At 49.0% G+C, this 25,721-nt stretch overlaps 8 protein-coding genes across 8 annotated transcripts; 3 read left to right on the top strand and 5 right to left on the bottom strand.

Annotated features, from left to right (window-relative positions):
* Positions 1-84: 84 nt before the first annotated feature.
* N7455_010677 (uncharacterized protein) lies at positions 85-1,629 on the bottom strand (the record flags this gene model as incomplete). The annotated part of the gene is made up of 1 exon (XM_040953096.2): positions 85-1,629. One exon carries the CDS (start codon positions 1,627-1,629, stop codon positions 85-87), a length of 1,545 nt encoding a protein of 514 aa, XP_040816380.2.
* Positions 1,630-3,021: 1,392 nt separating this feature from the next.
* Positions 3,022-4,489, top strand: N7455_010678 (pheromone receptor; the record flags this gene model as incomplete). The annotated part of the gene is made up of 2 exons (XM_040952977.2): positions 3,022-3,577; positions 3,636-4,489. The coding sequence occupies 2 exons, from the start codon at positions 3,022-3,024 to the stop codon at positions 4,487-4,489; spliced, it is 1,410 nt and encodes a 469-aa protein (XP_040816595.2).
* Positions 4,490-5,161: 672 nt separating this feature from the next.
* Positions 5,162-6,070, bottom strand: N7455_010679 (PhzF family phenazine biosynthesis protein; the record flags this gene model as incomplete). Its single annotated transcript, XM_040952911.2, has 1 exon — positions 5,162-6,070. One exon carries the CDS (start codon positions 6,068-6,070, stop codon positions 5,162-5,164), a length of 909 nt encoding a protein of 302 aa, XP_040816622.2.
* Positions 6,071-6,455: 385 nt separating this feature from the next.
* On the bottom strand, positions 6,456-7,565 carry N7455_010680 (single-stranded DNA-binding protein). The gene is made up of 3 exons (XM_040953102.2): positions 7,167-7,565; positions 6,725-6,813; positions 6,456-6,629 (listed from the first exon to the last, which is right to left on the bottom strand). Exons 1-3 carry the CDS (start codon positions 7,454-7,456, stop codon positions 6,577-6,579), a joined length of 432 nt encoding a protein of 143 aa, XP_040816656.2. The 5' UTR covers positions 7,457-7,565; the 3' UTR covers positions 6,456-6,576.
* A 1,771-nt stretch (positions 7,566-9,336) lies between these two features.
* Positions 9,337-14,877, top strand: N7455_010681 (uncharacterized protein; the record flags this gene model as incomplete). Its single annotated transcript, XM_040953007.2, has 5 exons — positions 9,337-9,848; positions 9,902-9,950; positions 10,006-10,393; positions 10,447-12,936; positions 13,781-14,877. The coding sequence occupies 5 exons, from the start codon at positions 9,337-9,339 to the stop codon at positions 14,875-14,877; spliced, it is 4,536 nt and encodes a 1,511-aa protein (XP_040816548.2).
* Positions 14,878-16,342: 1,465 nt separating this feature from the next.
* On the top strand, positions 16,343-17,985 carry N7455_010682 (AP-2 complex subunit mu; the record flags this gene model as incomplete). Its single annotated transcript, XM_040953172.2, has 3 exons — positions 16,343-16,679; positions 16,738-17,728; positions 17,793-17,985. The coding sequence occupies 3 exons, from the start codon at positions 16,343-16,345 to the stop codon at positions 17,797-17,799; spliced, it is 1,335 nt and encodes a 444-aa protein (XP_040816464.2). The 3' UTR covers positions 17,800-17,985.
* A 669-nt stretch (positions 17,986-18,654) lies between these two features.
* Positions 18,655-19,461, bottom strand: N7455_010683 (uncharacterized protein; the record flags this gene model as incomplete). Its single annotated transcript, XM_040953178.2, has 1 exon — positions 18,655-19,461. One exon carries the CDS (start codon positions 19,459-19,461, stop codon positions 18,655-18,657), a length of 807 nt encoding a protein of 268 aa, XP_040816440.1.
* Positions 19,462-22,725: 3,264 nt separating this feature from the next.
* N7455_010684 (putative C2H2 finger and ankyrin domain protein) lies at positions 22,726-24,716 on the bottom strand (the record flags this gene model as incomplete). Its single annotated transcript, XM_040953016.2, has 2 exons — positions 22,726-24,614; positions 24,668-24,716. The coding sequence occupies 2 exons, from the start codon at positions 24,714-24,716 to the stop codon at positions 22,726-22,728; spliced, it is 1,938 nt and encodes a 645-aa protein (XP_040816588.2).
* Positions 24,717-25,721: the final 1,005 nt, after the last annotated feature.

The following is a 25,721-nucleotide window of genomic DNA, read 5'->3' on the forward strand; positions in this document are numbered from 1 at the left end:
ATTCCCCATTGCGATATCGATTGGCGTATTCCCTTCCTTGTCTCGGGCCATGGGATCAAGCCCCTTACCCTGGAGGATTTTGAACTATGGAAATGCCCGAACGGAAACCAGCCCGGCGACCAAATGCAACAGCATCTGTCCATCTGGAGTGGTCTCCATTAGATCACAACCCGCCTGCTCAAAAACGCCAATAACTTCTTCGCCAACAGCATCATAGCAAGCCGCCTCCTTTATCATTGGGACGGGACCTGTTCTGAAAAAGAGCCCCAGCGCTGAATGGCCGTCTTGGTTTCGCACCTTCGGATCAACCCCGCGTGAGAGGAATACCCGAAGGAGACGTCTTTGTTCGTTGCCCATTCCAATCTTATCATTCTCGCCAAGTTTGCAGGCCGCAAGGTAATGGAGAACCGTGTTACCGCGGCTATCGCGAGCTAGCGGGTCCGCACCCCCGGCAAGAAGGCCGTCGACGGCAGTCTCCAGTTTGTAAATAGCAGTTGGGACGAGAGTATCTTCAGCTTTCATATATACGCCCATTCGTCGTATCGCAAGATGCAGTGGATAAAAGCCGGCGTAGTCGGCCTGATTCACTAGACTGGGGCAGTTTGCGAGCAAATACTTGAGTCCAGCTTCAATGATCGCAGGTTGTACCTCTGCTTCACGGTGGAAGGATATGAAGAGCTGATGAAGGGCGTTTCTACCGTAGTTATCGACGGCAAGAAGATTTGCTCCATGGGATATAAAGAACTCGAGGAGAGTGGGGCCAGGGAGGACCAGAGTATAGCCTTGAGTTTCAGACTGTCTCCAAGGGTTGTTGGGTTGTGGATAGGGGTTTTCACGGAGGCCACGATAAGTACTATCCTGAGAGAGGGCGTGGAAGTCTCCGTCGATGGATGCATCTAAGCCGAGGGGGCTCCGACAGGCAGCCAGAAATATCGTCCGTCCTTGAGGGTCCCGTCGTTCCAAATCTAGTTTATCACCTAGAAAGTCGAGCACGGGTCGAACTGGTTTGCCGAGCTCGAGTAGCGAATGAAGAGTGCTGCATACACCGTACTTGCGCGGATACTGCGGTTGATATGCGAGAGCCATGTCGTATTCGCAGTCGGACTCATAATCAGAATCATCACACTCAGGCTCTGATATTCCTTGTTGTCGTAATTCTTCCAACTCAAGGGCCTTTCGAAGGATCTCAGTATGGTTCACAGTCACCATCATAAGATCGGTCTCTTCATCGCTGAAGCCCTTATCCTCGGTGTCACCGGGATACAAAGGTCGGCCATGGTGAATTTGGATAGGCTGACGAAACAGTGCATAAGGGTCTGCGCCGTGCTGGAGCAAAGTTGTCATGATTTGTGCTGCTCGTCCGCGATTCTTGATAGTCTTGGAATTGCCATCTTGCGCAGCCCGACGAAGAGCGGGTGCCTCGGTGTGATCAAAGAAAAGTATTGGAGGACATGTGCTTTTCTCAACAGTAGCCCAGTGGTCTGCCACTCCAGGAAGGGCAGAGGCCAGTTCATCAAATCCTACATTTGGATCGACACCAGAGGCTAACAGGGACTCGACCCGGTCCACGGAGCCCTGTGTAGCAGCATCACATAACCCGAGGGCGGTAATGTTATCCACCTGAGGCATGTTGAAATACAATTTTCTTTTCTTCCAGTAACCAGTTTCTTTCGTATGATGAAACAGAGCAATTAGAAAGTTGATGAGAAAGGAGTGAGCATGAAGAGCCTAAAGTTACAAAAGTATCAAGCAAAATAACTTGAGCAGACCACGTACTAGTATTAGTACGAATGTGAATGCAAAGTAGGATTTGATCCCTGAAGCTTAGCCCGAAAATGGGGCTAAAACTCCTTGAACCCTCACTTCAAGCGTAATCGGCCTCTGAAATTTACAATTAGACGGAGTTATTACACGCCTAAATATTACATAGAACTACATAGGCCAAAATTGTTCTTTTTCCAAATAGGTACCCTTCAAAACAGCAAAGTCCACTGGGTAGCATGCATAGATGCGACAAGGCTCCATTATAAAGTTAGGGCGCCAAGGGCAGTCTGTATTAAGGCAAACTTGGCCCCCAGTTCGTAGATCATTTGATAACGTACTATGAGGGAGATGTGCCCCTGAGACGTGTGGTTGAAGTATGGCTGCGTATGCGAGCCAAGTACGGGCGACTATGGTGCACACCTATCGTTAATGACCCCAACTTCAATCCCTCGTAATACTGAAAAAGTATTAAACTATTTATGAGGGTTATTAAGTAATATTCAAGTGTGGATTAGAAGATTACTGAATAAATATACATATGTATGTGTAGTATGTAGAGAGAGATCGTTGTAGTGTGTATTATCCGCCGAAGATCATCGTCTCTGGATACATCAACTCTCTCACACCTCAGGAATCTTGTGAATAAACGAGACAAATCTAGATCAATAAGTCATGAATCATCAATCTCCCAGATCGACGACAAAAATATCAGGCGGATCAAAATGAATAAAGTCCCCCCGCCCCGGGTCTATTGACACCCAAATCCGGATTGGTGTCGCCTCACACTATTCGTTCAACCACAACACCACAGCCTATGCATCTCGTGTTTCTTTATTCAACTTCTTTCATCTTCTTTATTCTCTTAATTGTAAGTTTCTTTAGTCTAATTCAATGCTAATCCAATGGATAGGTTTCTCTGCCTGTTGCAAAACATGTCAAGGCCTAGTACCCCCGGCCGCGGGTTTTGTCTCTGCAGCCCATACATTCTTCCTGAATAGTACACAAATTTTCTCCAGGCATGATGTCTTGAGCTGTGAATCAACCTCCTGATTCTCGTTATTCGGATCTCAATAAGACATCGTCGCTCAATCATTTCCCCTGGCGGGATATATATCCTTCATCGAAGAGAGGATGGTTCCATCCCATTCTTCTTTCTTTCATTCTATCTCTTAGTTTCCTTGATCAGTTTGCAGAGGAACTAGAGGTTCAGGTTATCGACATTTTCTTTTTAATCTCTGTTTTACATCCACTGCCGTCATGGATATTAACCGAAGACACGCGGAGGCCGTGGTTCTGCCAGTTCTATCTTTTCTCTCCATTGCTCTGGCTATTCCACCGTTAATCCTGCATGGAAAGAATCGCAATTTCCCTGCTACCAGTCTGATATTCTGGTCAATTCTCCTTAACTTGTTCAACATCATCAATTCTCTCATATGGCCCACGGACGACGTGACATCGTGGTGGGACGGCTCTGGTCTCTGCGATATCGAGGTCAAGTTTATGGCTGCCAGCTATGTAGGCATCCCAGGAAGCCTGGCATGCATCTTTCGAAGTCTTGCAATTGTACTGGATACAGATCGGGCCACATTAGTCCCGAGCAAAGGTCAACGTTGGCGCAATCAGTTCATGGAGATTATGTTCTGCATTGCTGTTCCAGTCATCGCAATGATTACACATATAATCTGGCAGAAGAGTCGATACTTGCTATTTGCCATCTCAGGATGTGTGAACAACTTCGATGAAAGCTGGGTCAGTCTCGCCTTTGCATGGATCTGGCCCCCAATTATCTGCCTCATCGCAGCATACTATTGCTGTAAGTATACCCCGAGCATATTTCATACAAACAATCCCCCACTAACTAAACACCGCAGGTCTGGTCCTCATCCGCGTACACAAGTACCGAAATGACTTTGCAAACATCCTCCATGCCTCCAGCAGCAATCTCAGCAAATCCCGCTTCCTCCGTCTCTTCTTCCTCGCCCTATCAATGCTCATCTGCATCCTCCCACTCCAAGGCTACGTCGTTTACAACGACATAATTCTTTCTCTCCCCTGGCACAACTACTCCTGGAGTAGAATCCACAACGGGAAATGGAACAACATCGAGATGGTCCCCATCGACGGCACCGTCTTCTTCGACCGCTGGACCCCCGTCGCATCAGGCTTCATGATCTTCATCTTCTTTGGCTTCGGTCGCGATGCAACACGCATGTACCGCACTGTCTTCTGGTACCTCGGACTGGGCTACTGCTTCCCGGGCATACAGCGCCCAACAGATACTCACAGCACGGCCCCGTCCCCCCCACACGCCTCAGCAGCAACTACCCTCGTCGGCAGCATCAGCTCCCGTGCCAAATCGCTGTTTTCCCGCCAGAAGGAATCAATCGCTACTTTTATCTCTACGCATGGTACATACAACGATCTTGAAAAGGGTACTTCTTCGCATTCGGCCCGCCATAGCGATGGCAGGTCGACCAAGAAATCGCGATGGAGTAGCTTGCCCTGTTCGCTCTTTAACAGATGTCAGGCTCGTCAGGATATTGATGGGACTCTACTCACTGACCTCCCCGGCGGTACCTTGCAGACTGTCTCCACGAATGCGTGGGCTAGTCATCGTGACAGTCGGGACTTGTCCAGTGGGCCTACTTCCCCGGAGCTTAATAAGGATTTCATTCATGTGCGGCAGGTTATTAGCCAGCAGAGCGAGGTTAGAGTTCAGGTCTAGTGGGCTTATTCTTTCTTCTTCGGGGTTTTATCTGGGATTGCAGTGGCTTAATATGGTTTTCTAATCTTGCCTTCGCGTCGGTTTAAGTTCATGGGAATCTGTACATCAGAGTAGTACTACTTAAGTATCATAACATAATTTGCGTGGTCGAGTGACTCTCGTGCAAAATGAAAAATGAAAATCTTCGAATCTCTTTCTGTATACATGTTTGTTGGTTGTTTATAAACAAGTGTAGAACCTAGCGGAGAACCATTATATATATACCGCCATTACCCCACAAGAAACATGGAGAATGCTAATTATTAATCGGTATTCCTCAACGTAGGTGATTAAGGACAATCTTATCTTCCAATTTTGACATACAGAGCTTTTGGCATACCTATGTACTTGGTTTCCTCTGCCGTTTCTTGGCCTTCCTTTTCTGTTTTAGCGCTTAGTAGACTTCCGCACGACCTAGATTTTATATAAATTATAGTATAAATATTTAAATAATATACTATTATTTTCCTCTATTACAGTTTCTATATCGAAACCTTCGGCCTCCTACACATCTTGGCTCGTAGTGTACTCCATATAGGATGGTCGCGAGGCAGGATGTGAAGTCTTGCGGAGCGAAAAGGAATAATTGTAGGGAAGTTTCCGTGGGCAAGATCAAAGTCCGTACGAAAAATATCACAGTGGTTCCTCTGCGGTCTCGAACTCGGCACTGCCTCCAATCCAACAGCCATTAACGTCATCACCCGATTTCCTAAACCTGACACTGATCTCAGATGGATGGCCCATGGCCGAACCCTGCTTAATCTTGACAATCCGATCCGTGCTGTGCACCTGACCATTCCTTAGAAGCCCAAAGGCCAAAGCAGATGCTGCGATTCCAGTCGCAGCATCCTCGCGGTATCCGGAGGCTCTGGGGAATTGCCTCGCTTCAAACTCCTGTAGTTCGAGATTGGAAACAGCATATGGATACAGACCGGTGCTATCAATCTTCTCACAGAGCGCCTCTATCCGGGAGAACTGTGGCTCCAGAGAGTTCAACAAAGAAACCGACTTGAGTGGGACCAGCGTCTTCACCCTGCTCGTGGCGGCATTCTGGATATATAGTCCAGGGTACAAATCATCTTTTGAAATCCCCAAAACAGACACAATCTCATTGATGTAATCGTCTTCTATACGGTCCATTACCGTGTATGCAGGCTGGGATATTTCAACCCATATCCCATCCTTTGTGTCGTCTGTGTCGCCTGGAACATGCAAGACCTTTGCTTCGATAAGACCGCTCTTGGTCAATAGGCGAACCTGGTTCCATTCAAGCATTCCAAGCTTTGACATTAACCAGACGGTTCCAATTGTTGCATGGCCGCACATCTCCATTTCGTGGGCGGGGACCCAGAAACGAAATTCATAGTCGTAGTGCGAATCTGCCAGTGCGGGGAAGACGAACCCGCTCTCATGCTTATGGCTTGCGGCAACTGCTTGCATTTCTGCGTTCGACATGCCCTGAGCGTTCAACACGACTGGGAGAGGATTGCCGCCACCTGGACCTGCAGAGAAGACTCGCAGTAGATGGACATGAGCTACCATTGTAGATAGATGTGATGTAGATGATGCAGAGTTCTAGTTAGATGAGTAATTGCTGGACGTGTGCATATCCCGGATGAATGCAATATGACCTGAAAAGTAATCACCTGAATGATCAGAAATTATAGAAACAAGGACTAAAAGACTACTAGACTTGTATGAGAGTCAAGCAGTCCTAACTCTCCCGTCTACCTCGGGTATGCCTACGGGGTGCGGGATACATCGACCGCGCAGTGACGTTGAATATTCAATATCCTCAATCGGTTGACGCGACTTGAGGAACATATGTTGCGATCCCGTGCGGCCAGGAAATCAAGTATGTATAGCTGCCTAGGTATGTACTATACCACACGCTATCACGATTGAATTCATACACTACAGAACAAAGTGTATTCAGGGTATAATCGTACAATATAGTCACACCGCAAAGGAAGATTCACTCAACCCCACCAGCTCCAAAATGAAACTAGCAACAAATTTAGATTGATGTAGAGCCTCGATCAAGAAATTTACTGAGACTCGTCACTGCCGTGATCGGGTCGCTTAAGGACCTCGAGAGTGCCTAGAAGGGTGTTAGATTGAACCTTGTCGGTGTTTTTTTTTTTTTTTTGTTCCCAGAGAGTGGCAGCAAATTGAGAAAACGGGGGATCGACATACGCTGCACAACGTTCAAAGTGGACCGGGAGTGGCCCTCGGCATCTTCCCAGGTGGCCATTTTGGCATCGCCTTCGATGTACACGAGTGTTCTGCGGGGACGAGGTTAGCTCATCTGCATCAAGCTCAAGCTTAAATTGCTGTATTGGTGCAAGTGGACAAGGCCAGTTGAGGAGCAGGGCAATCCCATAGCCCAGCTTGTATCGCTCAACCACAAACATGACATGAAGGAGCAATGTTTTATCCGAAGGCGCGTCGCTTCACCGCCAAATCCACATGCCATAGGTATGACCAAACAGGACCACACGATCCACATGACCACGAGCGCAGACCTGCCGGATCCAAGTGGCATACAGCAACAACACACCCGACGGACAAGACGCAATCCAAGCACGCAGTGTTGTGTCTCACACAAGCTAACAACATATCAAGAACATTCACTTACCCCTTCTGCAAACCAAGGACGAAATCGCGCTGGGAGCCCTCGGGGACGAAGTTAGTGACGCGCCACCAGCTCGTCTGGCGGTTTTCGCGGTTGCCGTGGGATGTAGCAACAGTGTACTTGACGATCTCCTGGCCGGAAGAGGTAGCATGGAGCTCGGGCTCTGCGCCGAGGCGGCCGGTGAGGGTCAGACGGGCGATGGAGTTGGCGGGCGAGGAGCTAAAAGCGCGGGCGGCCTGGGGGGCATTGGCCATGCGCATGGCAGGGCGCAGAGAGGAGAGGAAGGCGGACATGGTTGAAGGGAGGATGTGTAGACTATGGGTTACCAAGTACAGTTAGGATGGGTTAATTGAGGTTTGTTTTGGCGTGTTTAGTGACGTTGATAACGACACGTGATTCGGACACGTCGCTACCGCTTTCGGATGTGATATGGGGGCATAAGACACTTAAGTTGGGCTGCCCAGCTATTATTGTCGTTATTATTCATTTATTATTGGGTTGAGTCAGGGATTTTGGTTGCAATTGATATCTCCTTGGAAATAGAATTGGATACTCCGTAGTCATTTCGGCGAAGCTCACAAGCTTAGGCTACAGAGCTATAGCTCTACCCCGGAATCCCCCCTTTGTGCAGGATTCTATTTACGGGTGCAGACAGCTATGAGCTCCAGAATTATAAATCCAACCTCTCAAGTCCCGAGTCCAAACAAAAATACAAGGACGAAAAAAAGAATGCAAAGAAATGCAAATCAAACGACGAGGCTAACTCTATTATTTTGAAATCCTTTACTCCGTATATGCCATGTGAATGCCAACACGAACACGACAGGGTATAATTTTTAGCTTGATCACGTCACAATCCATCACATCCGACTGTCCCGCGAAGACTTTGCAATCATACAATCGTACAATTTGTACAATTTGTACAACTCTACGGAGTACACCGCACACCAAACTGGAAATGGCAGCCGATAGGCAGATCGGCCAGGGGGGGTAGATCCCAGCGGAGAAGCTGCAATACCGCTAATTGATTGAGCCAGACCGAGAATAAATTAAGATAGCTGTTGTCTCAGATGCACTCCTTACATTGTCAATTAGCGGCCCAACCACGTCGCTGCAGGAGGGGCGTTTGCGAGGCGTCAACAATGGTTAATATGGCTAACACGGCCTAGAGCTGCAGGCATCTGCAGGACAATGGTGAGATTGGTTAGGTCCAAGGTCAAACTTAAAGATCAAATTGCTCCAGGTCAAATATTCGCTAAATTTGAAAAAAATCGATAGATCGGGCTGTGATAGTCAAGGCGCGGCGCCACCCGTGGAGAAGAAGAGTAGAGAGTCTGCTATTTTTTTTTTCCACCGCGAAACTGTGGACTTGACGGTAAACGGTGGACCATTGCCAATAAGCGAGGGATGACAGCTCACTCGCATTAGATCTGCAGGTGTGTTGTTCAAAAGCTTCGAGAGTAAAGACGCTAGAAGAAGAAAAAATCCCCCCCCCCTAAACAAAAAAAAAACAAAAAAACAATAATCCCCTAGAACCCGCAAAAAAACGAGGATTCATGGTTGAATGGCAATATTCGGCGAAAAAGAAAAAGATAATTAAGCCACAAGATGGGGACATGAGGATCTCTTCTCTCTCTCTTTGGTCCGTGCCAAAGGTGCTAGTCCGAGTTGATACAAGTTCATTTGCTAGATCGACCATTTCCTCGATCGGTGGGGGCAAAAGTAGATAGCTCAGGTACAATCGCGTGGCTAAATGTTATTGTCCTCTTATATTCCTTCTAGGGTTCATACTGGGTTCGTACTGGGTTCTCTCTCCTGTAACTAATCAAACTCAAATTCATGTGAAATGAGTCCTTTTCCACAGCTTTTTCGTTTACTCCGTACTCCGTATATGTAGGGAGGTTTAGGGCTGCTCTCCGTTTGTCCATTTTTTTTCTTTTCTTTTCTTTACCCTATAATGTGTCCCTAACGCCACGTCAATTAATTCCTTTTTTTATTGTTAATTATTAATATTCGTGTACCTTCAGGGCTCCCCCCGAGGTCTATTGATTTCGCGCAACCCTGTGACTAACATTGTGGGATATCCATGGATGTGAAAGGCGTGCTGGTCTTACAATAACCAAAGACGCTTCTCGGAGAATCAATTGCATTTCGCTTTGGAAATCCAGCCAAGATGCGTTGGTCTTTGCTATTGGCCCTAATAGTGTCCCTGTTCCTACTGGGGACATTGGCAGCCCCAGCTTCAGGCCCGGGACGACGCGATCTCGAAGTCGCCAACCTCGAGGCTAGACAAGAGAAGGAAACGGACCCTACAACGACAGAGAATACTGCCAGCGAGGCCACGACGGCAACTCAAACAGATGCGTCAAAAACAGTAACCGATGCGTCAACAGCTACCGAAGCTACAACCTCTGGCGGTACTACCTCAACTGATGGCGCGACCGCTACAACCCATGCCACAACCCATGCTACGACGACTACTTCTGCCGTTTCCGCTGCCTCGACTGTACCCTCGCTCGATGGAACAACTGCATCTTCCCAGCAGCAAACGGCAGACTCCACTAGACCAACCTACTCCGGTGGCCTGCCAATCAAGCCGGTCATCACGCCGGCATGGGGTGTTGGGGGGTTTATACTAATTGCCCTTGGGGCTGTCCTGGCTTTCATTGGTGTCCGCCAACAATGGTATTCAACTTTTGATCCTTCGATGACAATAACATTTTGCTAACAAAGAAAAGGGTCCAAATCTTGCTCTCAACCGGATTCCTTAGCGCATTGGGAGTTACCGTAAGTACTATACTCGGGAAATAATAATGACCAAAACTAACCAATCTCTGTACAGGTCCTCATTATCTATGTAATGAGCCCACCGGTAAGCAACGCCGTTCAGGGCGGCTATCTCGTCGCCGTCTTCTTCACCGGCGCTGTGTTCGGTGGTCTATCGCTCGTCTTCAGGGAAATCTCCGAGGGACTGGGCTGCCTACTGGGCGGTTTCTGTCTGAGCATGTGGTTCCTTGCTTTAAAACCTGGCGGTCTTCTAACTGCAAGTGCCCCCAAGGCCGGTATGATCATTGCCTTTGCTGTGGGATTCTACTCCCTATCATTCAGCCACTATACACGGTCATACGGCCTGATCGGATGCACCTCATTCGCCGGTGCAACTGCCTTGGTCCTTGGAATCGATTGCTACAGCAGAGCTGGACTGAAAGAGTTTTGGTTATACATCTGGGGTAAGTCTAATATTTTTTGTTTCTAAACGGTTCATAGTTGCTGACGAATCCAGGATTGAACCAAAACGTCTTTCCTCTCCGAACGGACACCTACCCCGTGACACGTGGTATTCGTGTTGAGCTCGCCGCGAATATCATTATTGCTGTTCTTGGGGTAATCTCCCAGATCAGACTTTGGAATCTCATCAAGGAGCGCAGAGCCAGGGAAGAAGCTTCCCGCCTAGAGCACACACGAAAGATCGAAGAAGAAGATGCCGAAGTCGGTCGCCGGCTTGAGGAAAAGAATATCCAAGAGCGTGCCGAATGGGAACTCATTTACGGAAACGGAAAGGCTGCCGATAGCAAAACCGCCTCGGTTTCAGAGACTGCTGTCGGTGACTCGCGACGGGGCTCAGATGGGTCCGACTCTGGCAACGACAAGGAGGGTGAGATCGAGCTCAAGGAAATGCCGAGCCCGGATGTTTCGGGTGGTGCCTCTGACGATGAGAAGGACCACCAGGGTGAAAGCAATACTCGTGAACTTGAGGCTGTGCCGGAGGAGGATTCATCCCAGCAGGGTCAGTCAGCAGATCAGGAAAAGGGTGCTGAGAATGAGGGTCACTCTGAAGGAAAGACGCCGAGACCTACTACACCTGTCATCACCCATGTCCTAGGCGAGGGAAATGATGACGCCTCTGAGAACGGTGCTGACATCGGTTCGGAGGTTGGTACGCCGCGCTCGAAACGGTTCTCTGGCAGAGAAATGTTGAACCGGCTCTCTTGGCGGAACAGCAATGGTGTGACGAATGCTTCAGAGTCTCAGGAGAAACTGGTGACTCATGATGATGCCAGTTCTTCTGTACTGGGGGTTGTCGATGATCTCCATGAGATGAGCGTCGGTTGCCCGAGTGTTATCTCGGATGCTGATGTTGACGATGGTGTTGAAAAAGTGCAGCGAGAAATTAACGCTGAGCTAGCTCCGGAGAAGGAATCCGCAGATGTGGAGATCAAGTCGAATGCCGGTTCACAAACTGTCCAAGATACTGGACTCCATGTCGATACAACCACGGCCCAAAAAGACGCCGAGAAAGTGATCACCGAAGAGACTGCTGTCAGCAAGACTGTCCAACAGGTATCTCCTCCCGAGAGCACCGTTGCCGACAGTCCTTTGGAGAATTCCGGCATCTCCGAAGCGTCGGGGAAGCCCCAATCGCCGGAAACTCCAGCAACAGATGTTGGAGACATTCCTGATGCTTCGAGGAAGACCGAGGAAGTCAAGCCCACAGCTATATTGGAGCCATCACCTCTGAATAATACAGAAGGCAGAAAGGTGGAGGATGGCAATGAAGATCGACCTTCTACTGCTGAAACCATCAAAGCCGAGCCCATTCCTGAGCCGATTGTATCTTTGCCCGAGCCCAAGATTGAACCACAGATCAAAGTACTCAGGACACTGGATGCATCAAATGTCAAATGCATCCCCGAGCAAACGTCACGAGTGATCCATTCGTACCGCACGAACGAATGGGCCAAGCATCTTGCCGATGCGGACACCCCTGAAATGGAGCCAATCGAGTTCGAACCTGAACCTGAAGTAGAAGGCCCAGAGGAAGTTCACGAGACCCCGGCATTTGTTGATGTAGGCGGTCTTCTCCAGACACCTCTCACTGCACAGCCACCACCAATCGTGAACAGGCCTGAATTTGATGATATGGAAAATCAACAACCTGCCTACGTCTCATCAGTACCCTCGCCGGATATCCCCCGATCCAAGACACGGACAGGCGCGCAAGGTCTCACCAAAGCGAATCCAAATTTAACCCGGAACAACTCGACAGCTTCAGTCAACGTCCTACGCTCAGCTTCCGGCCCACTTCCCACTCAGGAACTAGGAATGACGGCGAGGCGCAACACATCGACTCCCATGTTGACAATCACTACTGCCAACGAGCCCAAAGAAGCAGAGCCATCGTCACGCTGGAATGGACCACCTCCCCTCCTCGCAGTTCGCGAGGATATGGTCCGAAACCGCATGTCCTCAACATCCAACCGCTTCGATCCCTGGGCCGCACGCAATCTATCCCGACAGTCCCTACCTGACATGGCGCCCCTTGTCTCCCCAATTTCACCACCCCTCTCCATCCCCGAAGAAACGGAGATAGAACATGAACAAGTCCAACCCAACGAGGACGACATCCCACTTTCCAAGCGGCGTGCCCTACTACAGCGCCGGACAGTGCAGTCTCCATCTGCATTAAGCCTTGCCGATCTCGAGGCTGCCCAATCCCCAACGTATACTCCACCAGCTCTCGACGGCGAGCTGAACCGGTCTGCTTCAAGAATGGCAGCGTGGCGACAATCTGTCCGCGAGGAAATCACCCCCAAGCAAGATCCTTCGACCCTCCAGTCCAGACCCCTCAGCCCGATCAGTCCCACTGACCGGCGCACTACATGGAATTCTGTGCAGCAGATGCGTGACGCCTCCTCTGCTCAGCTGGGCGATGCCATCGCAGACGGTATGCAGCGTGGCAACATGACGGATCTACATCGCCAGGCAATGCGTCGTATGCAGGCTTCGGCGAATCGAAAGCTGTAGTGCCCATGGTTCATTCATTTTACTCGATACCCTTTTATTTGTTTTATTTTATATATATATACTAGGTGTTGTTATTACACGCCATGGCGATGTGTCTTTCCAACGACTTTATGAAGTACTTATTGCATCCATGTCTATAATTACTATTTGATAATGTATATTTTTGCCCAATTCACGCCTATGCAGCAAGTAAGACGGTCTTACCGAGCACTGCCGAGACTTGGCCTGAATTGAAATGCAGTTCGTCACTGATAATAGCAATAGTACCTTGATTAGCGTTTGCTAGAGTGTGCATACTATACCCAATAAAAGCCGAGATGAAACAAGGGACGGTGGATTAATCACAGTGAAACCGGGGGCAAACGACTCGCATATATTTTATTAACATTATTGGATGTGTGTATCCCTTTCGAGTCTCTGTCACTTTGATATAAGATATAGAATCCTTTTCCATGTCCAATTTTCTATTTTTTCTTCTTGTCATTTAGCCAGAGTCAACATTATATACGCCAAGCAAGCTTCTTATATATACGGATTTACAAGGATTTCACGAATTTCACCTCAAATTTCACCGACAAATTCAAACCTCCTTTCTTATCCCTCTAATTATTTTCTAATCTTATTTATTACACTCATTTGTTGCATGTCCACATAGGGCACTTTTTCCTGGCCCGGTCTCCATCTCCACTCCAGTTCTCCCCCTCTCCTTTCTCCCCTCAAAACGGCGTCCTTAAAATCCCCCAGACCTCAATCGAGGGAGGAAGAAGCATACTGTTATCCACGCGGACAACAATTCCTACCCCGGCCCCCAGCCAATCGCGCCCCCGTGGAGTCAACTCCGTCATTCGTTCGCGCCCAGCGGCGACAGTGCGTCCCGATCTCAGGCCCGCCGTCGCTCCTCCGCCCACCAGCAGTCCGACTCGCAAACCCAGTCAACTACGTCCCACGAATAACCCCAATAACCGTCCGCCCCCACCAATCAGACGAGAGTCTCCCACTAGGCTTCGGCCACTCACGCGACGCTCATCCCCTCCTCAGCGTCCCAGAGCGACGCCGCAGCCGCCTAACCCCGTCCCCGAGCAGCCTACTCGTCGAGCGCAGCCAGGGGGAAACAGAAAGTGGCCGCACTAGCATTGCCCTGCCTAGACGACACCGTCGCAGCGAAGAATTCACAGAAATGGCAGCCGCATTCGCGGGCAGCGCTGCGCGCGAAACGGAGAACCTGCGTCCCCCCGAAGCTGTTCATCTCACACAGAATGGAGCTCGTCAGAACGACCGACCCCGCCACGCTCAGTCACAAACTTCCCTCCGCTCTCAGTCCCAGATCGCTTCGATCCCTTCGCATACTGGTCAGCCGCACGCCGAGGTCGCTGAGGAACTTGCTTGGGGCCCGGCTCACCCTTGTTTCCCGCATATTAATCCCCATGTGCCTATCGGGTCGAGGGAGCATATGACAACGCGTGTGATTCGGATCCGGCGCGATTGGATGATTAAGGGTGATTTGGCGCCGACGTTTTCGAATCTGTATCCTGAGATTCTCGATCCGTTGTTGTCGGAGCAGGAGTTTCGACGGGTGATTTCTACCGTCAATGATGGCATTGTCAAGGCATTTGACCCGTTCAGTTTTCGCAATTGGTTCGATGGCGCATTGGGTTTGTTGACTGGCTGGGTATGGGATGATCTCAATGCCCCCGCGACGAAAAGCCAACTACAGCATGTCGAGGCTTGGTTGGAGACTTGGAACCGTGAGGTCGGCGCCAAGGATGGTGTTCATATCTGGAGCTTGAGGCGGACGGCATATATGTCGCTTGATATTCAGATTCCCGATCCCAAGGTTGGCATTGTACCCAGTGAGGCACCTTCGGCTCCTAATACCAGGCCGAGTACTGGTATCGGGGCTGGATCTTGATGGGTTCTTTTTGTCGGGCAGGAGTGCGCCGTTTTCCCCCTTTTGCTTTCTGATTGTACATCTTTGTGATTTGTTCCCTTCCTGGGACCTCTGCATGATATCCATCTCGCGGCTGTTTTTTTCGACACCGGATCTTTCCTTATATACCTTCGTCTTTTGAGTTTGAGGCTTCCTTTTAATATTTTTGTGATCTGATACCTTTCTTTCATATTTCTTCTGTTAGCTTCGTCTACATATCCCTGTTGATTCCCCTAGGGGCTACTTTACCCTGATTTCTTATTGTCATATTGCCCATGCCTCTTTGTCCATATCCGGCTGGCACACTGCATTCTATAACCTTTAGACTTGTTGGCATTCTTAAAAGAATAATATTGCGGATTTGCTTACTCTCCGCTTTAATGCTCATTTCGCCTTGATGTTAAAAGAAGTAGAATAGCCCATGGTTCATATGGTACTTATATATTTAGCTTATGTTTGCTTTGCCTGCATGGCAAACCTTCTACGGCAGTTTCTGGTATCCATCCCGACAAGCCATACGGAGTACATTGGGCGAGAATATCAACACAACAAGCATGTATATCAAGTTCAATTCCCGGTATAGTCCACCATGGATTGATTAACTTCATTCCAGAGCCTATACTTTTGTCACTAGTCTAAGATAGTTTCTTCAGTGTTTCCTGACCCTTCTCATCCAAATCCGGATTCTTAAATTACACAAATCCTTCCAAAATGCCTTGGCATCTTCATGTCCCTCGTCGTGTGCGCCTAGGTGCTCTTGCAGCAAATTCTTCCATTCAACATACATATCTGTAAGCCCGAAAGAGGCTGAGACATATTCATACCAGATGGGAAAATAGGCAGCATACTCCCAGTCGAGTATACCAACGACCTTCCCATCTTGGACCATGACATTGTCTAGATTGAGATCGTAATGACTGAGGACATAGGGCTCGCATTTCGGTAGGCGCTGCTTTAAGTTCTCTAACACCTTTAGCGGCACGGAGTAGATGGTCAAGGTTAAGGCTGTGGACATCCCAGAGTTCCTGGTCGGAGTGAAACGGCCCATGCGGTTCGAGATTGAAAAATAGTAAACTAGGATAGCATGGGCTATGATCGACACATTGGATAGAGGTTGAAGTAGCCTGCCTTTTGCTTTATAATGTACATTCATGATGGCTTCAAGGCTATGAATTAGAAAACAACGTAGATGTCACATGCCTTTTAGCTGAAGATACCACTCTTGTCAGTTCTTTATTTCCTTTTTTTTCTCTCGGATTTTTAGGACATTAGCAGATTTCAGACAGCAGGAGAATACATGCACCTAAAATATATGTACAACATAGTCGGATCATCCACTGAAGTTGACCTCCTTTTTATACCTCAGGCGGTGTCGATCCACCCCCACCCCTGTTTCCGCAGCTCTCCAACTTCCATTCCCAGGAGCAATTCGACTAATCACAACAATATGCTCTCAGGGATTCTCATATTTAACCAGAAGGGCGAAAACCTCATTTTTCGCGCCTTCCGCAGCGACTGCCGTCCGCGACTAGCCGACATCTTCCGCATTCAAGTCATCTCCAATCCCCAGGTGCGCTCGCCGATCCTGACCTTGGGCTCAACGACCTTCAGCCATGTCAAGCACGAAAACATCTATTTGGTAGCTGTGACCAAGAGCAATGCCAATGCCGCGCTGGTCTTCGAGTTCCTCTACCGGCTGGTCATGCTGGGCAAGAGCTATTTCGGGAAACTCGACGAGGAGGCCGTGAAGAACAATTTCGTCCTGATTTACGAACTGCTCGATGGTAAGAGATGGAAAGGGCCCAATTCCCTACAAGAAGACCCTAACGATTGATGATACAGAAATCCTCGATTTTGGATACCCCCAGAACACCGATCCAGATACCCTGAAAATGTACATCACAACCGAAGGCGTCAAATCCGCCATCACCAGCAACCCAACAGACTCCTCCCGAATCACCCAACAAGCAACAGGCGCTATCTCCTGGCGCCGCTCCGACATAAAATACCGCAAAAACGAAGCCTTCGTCGACGTAATCGAAGACGTCAACCTCCTGATGTCCGCAACAGGTACCGTCCTCCGCGCCGATGTCAACGGCCAGATCGTCATGCGCGCCTACCTAACCGGCACGCCCGAATGCAAATTCGGCCTGAACGACCGTCTCCTTCTAGACACCGGCGAGACCTCCAGCAACATGAATAACCCCGGCGGCGGCAACGGACTCAGCACATCAAAGACCACGCGCGCTGCGGCAGGCTCCGTCACGCTGGAAGACTGCCAGTTTCACCAGTGCGTGAAGCTGGGCCGTTTCGACGCAGACCGCATCATCTCCTTCGTGCCGCCGGACGGCGAGTTCGAGCTGATGCGCTACCGCGCCACAGAGAACGTCAACTTGCCATTCAAGGTGCACCCAATTGTGCGCGAGATCGGTACCACAAAGGTCGAATACAGTGTTGCTATCAAAGCCAATTACAGCTCCAAGCTCTTCGCTACAAATGTGGTTATTCGTATCCCCACGCCGCTTAATACTGCCAAGACTACGGAGCGCACGAGCCAGGGCCGCGCCAAGTATGAGCCGGAGCAGAACAATATTGTCTGGAAGATTGCGCGTTTCTCCGGACAGTCGGAGTACGTGCTTAATGCGGAGGCAACGCTTACAACTATGACGCATCAGAAGGCTTGGAGTCGTCCGCCGTTGAGTCTTTCGTTTAGTTTGCTCATGTTTACCTCTTCTGGTTTGCTGGTGCGCTATCTTAAGGTCTTTGAGAAGAATAACTATAGCTCTGTCAAGTGGGTGCGCTACATGACTCGCGCAGGGAGCTATGAGATTCGGTATGTGTTTTACCTTTCCGCTGGTGTTATGGCTTTTGTCGCTAACTCATATCGCTTCATTTAGATTCTGATCATTCTCGAAATTTCGAGGTGATTTTGGTTCGCGTGGGAGAGAATTCCTACGAGCAGTGTTGATATCAATGGACCTGAGTCCAGTTTCATGTTAATTTTACTTTGCGCAGCACAATTGGTGTCTGGCGTTGGATGGAGCCATATACATACTGGATTTTTCACAAATATCCAATTCCTCATTTCCCGTACCTTGAATATATGCTTGTAGGTGAGTTTGAGGTTGAGCCTTAAGGGTATTCAGAACCATGGCAAAAATTCGAAGTTGCATAATAGCAGGTTTTCACTCTGCTCCAGGCATATCCATCCCAGGCCTCATAGGGTCAGCTAAAAGGTTGGCCCTACCAACTGAGTCGAGAGAGCCGGTTGGTCAAAAACAATATAAATACGATGAGACGATTGTAACTAGCATGCATTGAGCGATAGTCAAAATATACGTCTACTTTCTTATAGTTGGGAGTAATTGATAATGAAAAAATATAAGTCAAGTTGGTAGTAGTAGATAGTAGTACAATTCCCAAACAAACAGCAGGTGTGGAAGAGTAAGTCACACAGAAAGAACAGTATATGAGCAGGAAAAAAAAAGAAACAGTAGCATATTCACATAGCCCGAGTAGAACGGAACTCACAACACCGGAAAAAGCAAAAGAAAACAAGCAATTTGTGCTGGTCAGTAGATAACAAACCGAAAAGAAAATAAACAAATCTCACAAATACAAGAAGGTATGATAATACAGGGGTGTTTTGACAAAGAAATCAAGCCAAGTAAGGCCAATGGGAATAGAGTCGGTCACAGGGTGGTACAGAGATCATATAATACATTAATAAAAGACGGTAATAATTGCCAGAAGCAATATTCAACGGCGACGCGGGCGCAGGCCGACACGACCCTCACCAACGAGGGACTGCCACCTAGGCCCGACGTGGCTGCGGCCCATTTGGCGCGCGCACTCATCCCATTCTTGTTGGGAGAGGCTAAATTTCTCAAGGACCAGCTCGAGAAGGCGTTGGTCTTCTTGCGGGGTCCAGTCTTGTGGAGCCGAAGGGGTTTGTTCCTCTGTCACCTCGATAGAGGGCAGAGGCGCGTCTGGGTTGACGGGTGAGCCAGCCGGGATGTCATAATCCATCTGACGACGAGGAGGAGAGGGAGGAGATTGGGTGACAGGAGGAGAGTGTAGAGAGTAAAAGTCTGTGGAAGAAAGACCGAGAGGCATATTGTAGGGAACGTGACGGCGGCGTTTGGGAGTCGCGAAGCGGTTGCGCGGGCGACTCATCTCCGCGTCGCTGTCATCGTCATCGAAAATGTCGCGGCGGCGCTTGTTTGCGCTGCGCGCGGGTGCGGATGGAGGAGGGGGTGGTGAGAGAGCGGCGGTTCTGGGTGGTGGTGTTTGTCTAGGAGAGACTGGGCGCGCGGTCTTTTGCGATCGCGGCGAGCGACGGGGTGTGTTGAAGGGGAGGGGGCTCTGGAGGCGTTGGGATTTCACTGATCGTGATGCAGGCGTGGGTGATCTGTTGAGTAGAGACTGTAGTGCGCGGCAAGTGCCGAGGAGACCGTTGCCTGATGGAAATCCTGTGTCGGATGGTGGAGGAGTTGAGAATTGGCGACTTGGAGTGAAGCGAGACGACCGGCGCACTTCGCATGGGAGGGCGGATGGGAGAAGCATGATTGTAGATATATATTTAATTGCGCGGTTTGAGCGATTTGAAGTTGGTTGAAGATGAATGATATCAAAGAGAGAGAGAGAGAGTCAACGAGTTGTTGCGCGGTCGCGCGATTTGTGGGTAGGGTGCGATTGCGCCGGAGGCGGTTGCGATGCGCGACAAGGGAGTTGAGGATGCGAAAATGAATGGATGATCTTGTCGTTGAAATGCGCTTCGATTTGCACCTTTTCCGGGGGATGCGACAGCAAGTTGGTGATATGAATGTTTTGGGTGAGTTGTAGGGGAGAAGAAGTTGGAGGGGAAAGGCCGATAAAAAGAAAATTGGGGCCGCAAACGGTCAAGCGAATGATCTCCCGTGTAACGTCAGGTTTATTTTAGGTCAAAGAATGTGATCTATTCTTGATTTCAGATTCGAAGTTCAAAAGTACAATGAAATACTTGAAACTGTTGAAACTGTTGAAAAAGAATGGAGTGTATGAGAAAGGTCTCAGAAAGGGTCAACGAAAGTGATGATAGGAGTGATAATAGGAATACTAGATAGAACCAGGAATGAAGGCCTTGCTACCTTTCTATTATACTTGTATCTACTCAAGGACTTGGAAGTGTAGAACTTCCAGTGAAACAGTATACTAAGGAGTCTAGGACAAGAGGGATTACATGCAAGGCGCATACAAAGAGAGGGCAACAGGCACGAGGCACCCCTGAGACACTTTTTTCCAATTACATTTCCTATTTGGGTAACAGATCGACCCTCGAGCTTCTTTGAATTTTCTTGAAGATCATGCCAGTGATTGTATTGTATTGCAATGTCAATGGTGGCTGCATACCAAGTATCTGAGCACGGCCCTAGAGGTTAGACGCGCTATATGATCTATTTTTTTGATCTCCTGATCTCCATCTTTGCCACTGGGGGATGTCGCGTTTTAATAATGATCTGAAAGAGGGTGAGGTTCCCTTTCTACTGTTCTCCTACCAAAGGCTTCTACCCTTCACCAGCCTAGGAGACTTATTCCCTGCCATGCCAGCCCTCTAGGATTCTAGGACTATAGGACCTTCGAACACTGGACTATGATCCTACTCTTAGACCTTGTAAATATCCTGATGGAATGGTTGAATTGTGGCATTCATAATTTTCAACGCGTTGACGCGTCGCGCGTTTCGCGTAACGCGACGTGACGCGCCAAGACTTTTGAGCCCTAATGTGTTGTATGAAGTATACTCTACTATGTAGTACCAATGGGTTACAGCATGTATGTGTGAATAAACGGACCACTACGGAGTACTCGTGGGTCAATGCTTAGAATGCCATGTGCCCTGTAGGATCAATGACGGTCATCCCACTCGGGGCATTTTCTATACTGTACTGTAAGAAATCTGACTGCCCTTGCTTCTCCTTACAGGGGGGAGTACTCAGCCCAACTCGTGCAAAGATACTGCCTGCATTATCTTGCAGTGTCTGCAGTGCTCTGCATCTACCACATTGTGGGGTGCAGACTGGCTGCACACTGCGGGCCGACAAGTCTGCTACAGATACATAACACATCGATTCATTACTACACTAATTACGATGTACGAATAGTTGGTAAATAATATTTCGTTCCTGGCAAGTGCAAAGGGAGGTCTGCTCCTTGAAACCCAGCTTAACTAGAAAGGCTGACAGCGCCGCTAGATCCATGACGGACTGAGTCGCGTCTACAATACCGAGTGGAGAGCCTTCAAAGTACCCCGTAGCTACTACCCTCCATTCCAAGACCCGTGCTCCCAGCCACTGATCAAAGTCCAATCTAATGCAAGGGGTAGCCCGAGATAGAATTATCCCCCGGAGTCATTCGCTCACACAAAGTTAGGCTTCAGGAAGTTAGGGCACTGGGAAAACATCAATAGTGCAGGGCAATTAACACCAAATCTAGAATAGATCAAAGTTTTTAATTTCTAACGTTTCCCTCTCATATCCATGGATGGATGCTATTTAAGCTTCTCCTGCAAGATCCTGTGGCGTTCATGCAAGACATAAACCCCTTCCCACGGGCCCTGATGTCGATCATCTCCACATTCCTTTGGTCTGCAAGCCCTAATGTGGCTGGGATACTACTTGCCCCTCTAGGTTCCGCCTTGGAGCTCAGAAAGCAACATACTAAGGTTTCACAGGTTCACCTTATGGCCTCATCATCTCAGACATCGCTCAATATGGTAGTTCTCTTGCAACGTCACTCTCGCCCTGTCTTGCTTTCTGGGGCCAAAATGTGTGATTCCGCTGGCGATCACTCCTCTAAGCCCCGGATCTTTTACTCCATACACTATTGCTTTTCTTGTCTTTTTGGTGGGAATACTATTACAGCTGACAGGAAGTTGCTATCGGGTCTAGGGGCTGTGTTCTATTCCGTCGCCCCAGACAGGTACCGGACCCATTCCAAAAGAGGAGGGCCTATAGAATCCGACTTGATGTTACGGTCTCTCTAGTAATTTAATGGCTATCAAAGAAGAGCCTGGTTCACAGCACTCGAGGTCGTCTTGTAAACCTAGGCCATCTACACCGAGTCATGTGTACAATCATCCTCCCCATTGCTCGACCACCCATTAGCGTGAAAGTGAGACCATCTCTCCAGGCTCGCTACCGATCAGCACCCCCCATTTCTGTATTGAGTTCCCCCTCTTCTCCCTCCCCCTGCCCTACTCTCACAGTCACACGATAAGGATCCGCTATTCTTTTTGATGACTGCTAACCCTACCCGAGACATAGGGATAAGAATAAAGAGGCTACTCAAGTAGAAGTGGGCACACTAACTGGGCCCTAGATACATAGTGGCCAATAGACGGTGGAAGCCCTCCTATCCTATCCTATCCTTATCCGTGTGGTCCAAGTAATAACTATTATTACCTTCTCTTGCCCCCTCCTGTCCCTCTGTGGGTCGTGCGCTACATACTCGAAGGTTCAAGAACTATTGCCTGTGTAACTTACTTCCTAGGGATGGCTATTGAGTGGCGATGAAGTATCTTCTCGCTTTGCCGAGGATTATCCCCGATGATACTAACCATCTTAGCTCTCAAGCTTTTAGCCCTGTTTTATGCTTGCTTCAAAGTAAAAAATTCCCAGGCTTATAGCTTTCTAGACAAAACAATGACGAGGAAGAGAACGATATGCTAAAAATAGATGATATTTTCTTCGCCCATGGTAAACCCACAGCCAATATCTACTTAGGAATGGGATTTCATGGCGATAGTCACGCCGCCAAAACTTCAATGCTCAAAGGGTATCCAACAAAACCTCATTGACCTTGCATTCTCTTGAAGCGCTCCTCCGCAGCCCTCGCTCTACGCTCTCTCTCCAATCGCATCCTCATCTCAGGCGTCATGCCTCTAGTCTCCTCATCTCTCCTTTCGGCTGCAGACTTCTCAACAGCGCCCACAGTACGACCGCCAGATTTAGTCGTTCTCGGCCGCGCTGCCTTCTCAGCCTCTTCGCGTTTCAGGCGATCCAAGCTAGCTTTACGCCGGGTGGATTCTTCTTCCTCGGCAGCTTTGCGTTCTTTCTCAGCCCGACTTTCAGCGTCAGCTTTGGAGACCGCTGATGGAACCTTGGCTGCTTCCCAGTCCCATTTTGACTCGCCGAGATCGTGGCGAGCAATGCGGAAGGCGTCGCGCGTGGCTCGGTCACCGGTGAGTTCGAATGAAGTTCTGCCTTCGTTATTTACTGCCGTTGGATCAGATCCAGCTTTTGTGAGGAGGGCCGTGACTACGGCTGGTGCATCGAGATTTGCGGCGAGATGGAGGGGTGTGGGGCAGCGGAAGTTTTGTGGCGAGTCGGCGGGCGTAAAGATGAAAGAAGGAGGTATGGAGTTATTTGTGATATAGGACATGAGGGCGGGAACCTTTGAGCGGCGGATGAGTGCCTGCAGTTGGGATGTGTGCAACAAGGCAGCTTCCTCTTCTTTTGAGAGCTTCGGCTTCTGTGGTTGCGGTTTTGGGACAGGCGTAGATGGTTTTGATTCCTCCTCTCGTCGCTTGGCTTCAGCCGCAGCCAGTGCGGCTTGGTCCACCTCGCTGACCTTCATTCGGGTCAACTCCTTGAAGGACCGCATGAGCTCCCCTTGAGTCGCACGGCGAGTATTGAAGGGGAACCCCCGTATACGGGGATCGTTCTGCCTGAGGACCTGTCCGTCATATTGGCCGAAAAGAGTCTTTCGATTTGTCTTTCCCGTAGCTCGGACGAACAATAGCTCGGCTGTGTCAATCATCTCTCGCCAGTCTGATAACACCTCTCTGATATCCTTCTCAAGTGCAGCCTCGTTGTACCGGCGCAGACTTGAACCTGCTGAGTGGGCAGCACCGCGCGACGCATCACTTGCAGATTGCGAGCCACCCTGCTTTCGCCGCGTAGTGTATCGGTGGAACGTTTTATGCGCAATGACCCGAGCCTGTCTGTCTTCAACTCCTCCTTGTTTTCGGTGGATCTCCGGCGCTAGCGAAACCAACATAGCCGCAAAGTGGCCACCGCCGATCATGCACATGAAAATGTGCGGGCCCGAAGCAGCGGGATCTGGCACGTTGCTTGCCTTGTTGGTGCGCGCTTTGACTGGCGCAAGCTGCTTTCGTCGCAGAGTATCAACCAGGTGGGCGGGCTCGTCCTGCTCGGCGTTTGAGAAAATGGCTCTGTAAACGCCTAGGGACTTGTTCGATGGCAATCCCGAGCTAGACAGCCAGAATACGGGGTGCTTCGGAGTGAGTGGTGTCTCAGTCATTTCCGGATCTTCATTCGGGTGGGATAGCTTGGCCTGCTTTTTCAGCAGGGCGGACAACGTTGTACCCGCGGCCCCCTCTGCATCCTCCTCCTCTGTCTCCGAGGACTCAGAACCAGATATAGACTCGTCTAGCTCTCCGATTGCCTTCGAAAATTCGATTTCCTCTAGAGGTGCATTCCCCCGCAGCTGGGCTTTTATATTATACCGGTGATGGTCCGAACGGACATGGCTGCGCTGTTCCTGTACACTGTTGTAAGAGACCTTGCAGAGGGAGCATAGGTTGGAGGTTGCGATCGCAGAGTCCTGCGCCGCTAGTTCGAGGTCTATCGAAGAGGGTTCGGGCTCTTGTTCGGCGACAGGTTGGCTTGCGGTCTTGGCCGTTAAGCTTGCAAGAAGTTCTGGCGGCAGATCGTACACTGGAAAGATCAGCGGAATGGATCAACGACGATATGGGGTTTCGGAAGCGTACCATAGAGAGGCCTTTTCAGGAGCTCCTCCATTTGAGTCGTGTCGACCATGATGGGCTGGGCGAAGAATGTGTATTGAGATCGTGGTACCCCTCCAATGACGCTGATAAATGGGCTCTTACCGCCTAAGAGCAATGCGGGCACTATGTGGACTATACGCGCTTCGCCGCTGCTTTTATATCTAGATGCTGAATCTGCAAAGATTTTGAGTCATATTTTGAAGTTTGCTCAGCCTCATTTAGGATCTCGAGAACGTTCTTTTTCCATGAGTAATTCTAAGGCTTGTGTCCAGGTGGGCCGTGCTCGCAAATATCAACGAGTCGGCCTCCCGATTAGGAAATTACACCCATTGACACTCTTTTCTGTGCCCTACGGCTTCATAGAGCATCATTTGTGACAATCCTTCTTTTCTCTAGCCCTACATATGTATAGCTATCTACTTTGTATACGCTTTACGTTTTTTGTCCTCTTTTTTTCTGGCGCCTGTTGTGATCACATGATTTGATGATAAGATTATATATTATGACGTCACTCCCATCTACTTCTCTGCATATTCCGATTCCTTCTCTTCACTTGATGTCAGCACAAGGAGTCTAACTCAATGACCATTTAGAGGTTCATATTATAGATATTAACTAGCTTTCTTTTTTTCTAAAACAAATGAGGTAATTGATCTAGTTCGTAGTACTTATTCCAAAATTTTCTGTGCCCACATACCAATTGGAGCGGTCCGCCCCATGTTTCTCTTTTTACCGCAATTAAAAGCCATTAAACGTTCTAAATTTCCTAGATCAGTTGCCTATTTAAAAAGCCACTTGATAGAACATCTATATGGTCATTGAGATAGGACCCTTGATCTCCTTAGGTCGACATCTGCTGCTACCGTCTCCCTTTCTATACAGGCGACGAGGCTAGTGACAGAACGATAATGGTCAGGCAGACACCTCAATCTGGTTTTGCATTCCTATTGTCTAAATCAAAGATGAGTGTTGCATGGAATGCTTTAAAAAAGAAAATTAATATACAATTAGGGTATAATATGCGAAGAGTGGTCGA

Source organism: Penicillium solitum (assembly GCF_028829755.1).
Source record: "Penicillium solitum strain IBT 25940 chromosome Unknown utg000008l_segment0_segment0, whole genome shotgun sequence".
NCBI classification, from domain to species: Eukaryota; Fungi; Ascomycota; class Eurotiomycetes; order Eurotiales; family Aspergillaceae; genus Penicillium; species Penicillium solitum.

Bases quoted from the DNA above. Each gene is read 5' to 3' on its own strand.
- N7455_010680 (XM_040953102.2), bottom strand. From the start codon at position 7,456: ATGTCCGCCTTCCTCTCCTCTCTGCGCCCTGCCATGCGCATGGCCAAT. The intron at 6,814-7,166 runs GTAAGTGAATGT...TCGTCCCCGCAG, and splicing joins GTCCTTGGTTTGCAGAAGGG to AACACTCGTGTACATCGAAG. The intron at 6,630-6,724 runs GTATGTCGATCC...ACACCCTTCTAG, and splicing joins CACTTTGAACGTTGTGCAGC to GCACTCTCGAGGTCCTTAAG.